The sequence below is a fragment of the Homalodisca vitripennis genome, unplaced genomic scaffold, assembly GCF_021130785.1.
Source record: "Homalodisca vitripennis isolate AUS2020 unplaced genomic scaffold, UT_GWSS_2.1 ScUCBcl_4910;HRSCAF=11352, whole genome shotgun sequence".
Lineage (NCBI taxonomy): Eukaryota > Metazoa > Arthropoda > Insecta > Hemiptera > Cicadellidae > Homalodisca > Homalodisca vitripennis.
The window spans coordinates 31171-34729 of record NW_025781015.1 but is presented as its reverse complement, the minus strand read 5'-3'; the positions used below and the strand labels follow the sequence as shown (position 1 = coordinate 34729).

Sequence of the window (3559 nt, the reverse complement as noted above, 5' to 3'; positions counted from 1 at the left end):
TAACTAGTTTATGAAAATTATAATTTACCCTGTCAGTTTACTCATTGAGATCGGTTTGTCACAACCTTTTAAGAATACTTAACACCAAGACATTTGAGTGACCAAGTCCTTTAAATGTAACTTAAAATAAATCCATCAAACCTACATTGTAAAGTGACAGTAAAATGTATTTTGGGCCACGTACCATTGGCCTTAAACGATTGGAGTTATACGAGAAAATTACATAAAACTACTATTTAACCTATGTTGTGTGCGTTCTTTTGTAGTTGTAGACATAATTCTGTTTTAAAATTAATTTTCTATAAGGTATTCAAATTCTTAAGGTCAATAAATATAAATACAACGATTATTTTTATCCGATTTTATTACAAAATAAGTACAAAATATAACAACATTATGGTGTGTGTGAAGTTAGGCATATTGGCACCCTTCAAAACCAAACCAATTATGTTGAAGTCGATTATATTAGAGGCGAGTTAAGATTTCCTTAATTTTGACTTGTTTTCGGTGTCTTGAGTGACTGTATTACTGCCAGTAGTAGCTGTGACGATGTCTCTGTCGGCAATGAAGAAACAAAAAACACCAATCAGAGCCATCGCAGACAGGATTGCTACTTGAACATGCAGCCCAATGTGGCTACAACAGTAGAAACTGAGAGCAATGCACACTGCCTGAAAATTCATTTAATAACGATTACTTTGAAATAAAATGGTAATTTATTATATACTAGCATTTACATAACTAGATAGAGACTGATTGTCGTTAGGTTTACGTATTTTCTTATTCTGCCCAAAAATTAAGTAAAGCACAGTCACGTTACAAAAGTATTCTCTTTAAGACAAGCTCATTATAGGTTTAGAAAACTTTTTCACAGGTAAGTCCGTCTTTTTTGCATAGTCAATTTTATGATTCATGATGGGCACAGACCGGTATAACGCGTTTCTTTGACGGGTGCAACTTTGATACTTTAGAATCTAATATAATCAAGAATCTTTGAAGAAAACCAAAGTTTGTTCTAAAAAGCACAATTTAAACTATTTTTATGGTAAACAATTTAAATTGTTAGTTTTTGAAAGTTGTTGGTAAAACTGTACCTTCTTTCAATATTTCTTCCTTCTTTGAAAAGGCCGTTTATCTTTATAAATCTGTTCCTTGATGTTGAAAACTTTAACTTTGATTGTAAAATAATGTATAACAACCTTCAATTAAACACTTAACACTTAATTAAAAACATGTACTTAAGTTCGACACCTAGGGTTCTTCAGTTACGTTTTTTCTGACTTATTTATGCTTCTATAACATTGAAGTAGAGAAGTAAATGAAATGTAACTGGAAATTTCCTACACAAGTAGATTTGCATTTTTTCTCTAATTGCATATGTTGTAACTTAGTACAATTAATATATAAATTTATTGAATTTAATCTCTCCTCGTAGCTTGACTATACCTAATTTAGTATGATTGCGTTAATAAATTGGTATAGAAAATAAAACCCAAGCTCTGTTCATTATATACTGTTATCTAAACCACACATTGTGCTCCTACCATTGTTGTTCGATGTGTTTCACACATCTAGTTACAAAGTCCAAACATAACTTCTACATTGTTTAAAAACTAACTTTTATTAAAATTGAAAAACAGTTTTGGTTCCCAATTCGATAGAACACAGTGGTCTTACCTTGAAAAACTTATAAAAGGCACAAGCCTCAGCGCTGCTATCTCTATATAAGTCGGCGATAATGGAGAATATTTGAGTGTTTAAACAAGAATCGCCGAAGTTCAGAAGTAGACTGCCTGTCATGGCTAACGTTGCGCTGAAACAGTGTCCAGAGTAGTGAGTCATTATATAGTCAAACGTCAAGCAAATGAAACGATTTTGATTAACAGTACTATAGTATAAGGATAACGCCCTTCTGTATCAAAAAATGTTTTCTGCAGCTAGGAAGAACTTACCTGCGACGAAGACTAGGATCTGGCAGTGTTTTTCTCAAGTATTAAAACTCATGACTGGAAAATTTTAACGGGTGCTTGGATATGTAACTGGAATATTAGCAGTACAAAGAGAGCGGGATGGTGGGAGGGTGATAGGGAGAGAGAGAGAGAGAGAGAGAGAGAGAGAGAGAGAGAGAGAGAGAGAGAGAGAGAGAGAGGAGAGAGAGAGAGAGAGTGAGAGAGAGAGAGAGAGAGAGAGAGAGCGAGAGCGAGAGAACGAGCGAGAGAACGAGAGAGAGAGAGAGAGAGAGAGAGAGCGAGAGCGAGAGAACGAGCGAGAGAACGAGGAGAGAGAGAGAGGAGAGAGAGAGAGATGAGAGAGAGAGAGAGAGAGAGAGAGAGAGAGAAGAGAGAGAGGAGAGAGAGAGAGAGAGAGAGAGGAGAGAGAGAGAGAGGAGAGAGAGAGAGAGAGAGAGAGAGAGAGAGAGAGTGAAAATGCCAATTACAAGTAGCTCAATTGACGATATTAGATACCAGGATCTGATCCATCTTTGCATTCTGTTGTAGCAGAAAAAAGTACAGGAGGAAACTACTCCATATTGTGTAATTTATATTTTTGCCATAAAGAAAAATTTTTATTTTACCTCGGTGTTATGAGGCTCGGTTGGTCAGTGTTGCCAAACACCGCAGTGTCTGGTAGGTTGATGAATGTGATGAGGTAAGTGAATAGCTGAGCAGTGCAGCCAACCATAACAATTGATCTCCGAGCATTCCTGTGTCTTCTGATCCATGTGGAAAACACGACGGGGCAAACTCCGCCTGGTTTGGACCAAACTTATTATCAATTATTGTACCAAATTGGTTTGTCATTTATATTACTTACTAGCTCTTACCCGCGGTTTCACAAGCAAATTTAAAAAGCCCACTTTGGTTTAAAAAAAGACTTATTTACAGATTTTATAATCTACTTCCGGTATAATAGAATTTGCCATATTGTCCTGATAAATAGAGTATAAGTAAACACGTAGGACTGAGAAGCCTACTTCATCTAAACAGCGCCCACTTTAAATTAACGGCCTGTTTAAATTAACTTTCGCTCTAATATTTTTATGGTGTAAAATTTGTTTGCTTTATTGTCCCGACTATGAAGATGTATACAGGTCTTAGAAACCTATTTCTGTCAAAAAGGTCTTGCAATCTTCTTTCGGTCTAAAGTTTTTCCACAGATATAGTTGACTTTGCCTTGTTGTCACGAACGAAGTCTAAAAAATCTACTCCCGGTATAAGGTGGAAATCCTTAGGAAGTTTATGGAACATGTCAGTAATCATTCATGATAAGTTTTGAGATATAGAAGTCTTGTTTATCGTACCGAACTCTGGGAAAGAATAACTCGTTGAGGCATGTTAATGTAAAAATGCCACATCACAATATCAAGGAAGCCGACCAGTCTTGACAATCTAAACATTCTGGCACGTGTATGCTTATCACACTTTTCTTATCAGGCGGATCTTATAAGTTTTTTAATAGTATTTTTTTATAAAAAGAAAAAAATCAAGTATTTCAAATTGAAGAGATGTTTTAATACGTCACTGGCTCAATGTGGAATAAATGTTATGGGATATATTAG

The 3559-nt window shown here is 35.4% G+C and overlaps 1 protein-coding gene across 1 annotated transcript; it reads right to left on the bottom strand.

Moving 5' to 3' along the window:
- Positions 1-476: 476 nt before the first annotated feature.
- On the bottom strand, positions 477-2745 carry LOC124373137 (UNC93-like protein MFSD11). Its single transcript, XM_046831533.1, has 3 exons — positions 2576-2745; positions 1678-1813; positions 477-671 (listed from the first exon to the last, which is right to left on the bottom strand). The coding sequence occupies exons 1-3, from the start codon at positions 2680-2682 to the stop codon at positions 477-479; spliced, it is 438 nt and encodes a 145-aa protein (XP_046687489.1). The 5' UTR covers positions 2683-2745.
- Between the last annotated feature and the right edge of the window lie 814 nt (positions 2746-3559).

Coding starts and splice junctions, on each gene's coding strand:
- LOC124373137 (XM_046831533.1), bottom strand. CDS start 2,682: ATGGTTGGCTGCACTGCTCAGCTATTCACTTACCTCATCACATTCATC. Junction 1,814..2,575: donor CCGAGCCTCATAACACCGAG/GTAAAATAAAAA, acceptor ACACTGTTTCAG/CGCAACGTTAGCCATGACAG. Junction 672..1,677: donor CCTTTTATAAGTTTTTCAAG/GTAAGACCACTG, acceptor ATGAATTTTCAG/GCAGTGTGCATTGCTCTCAG.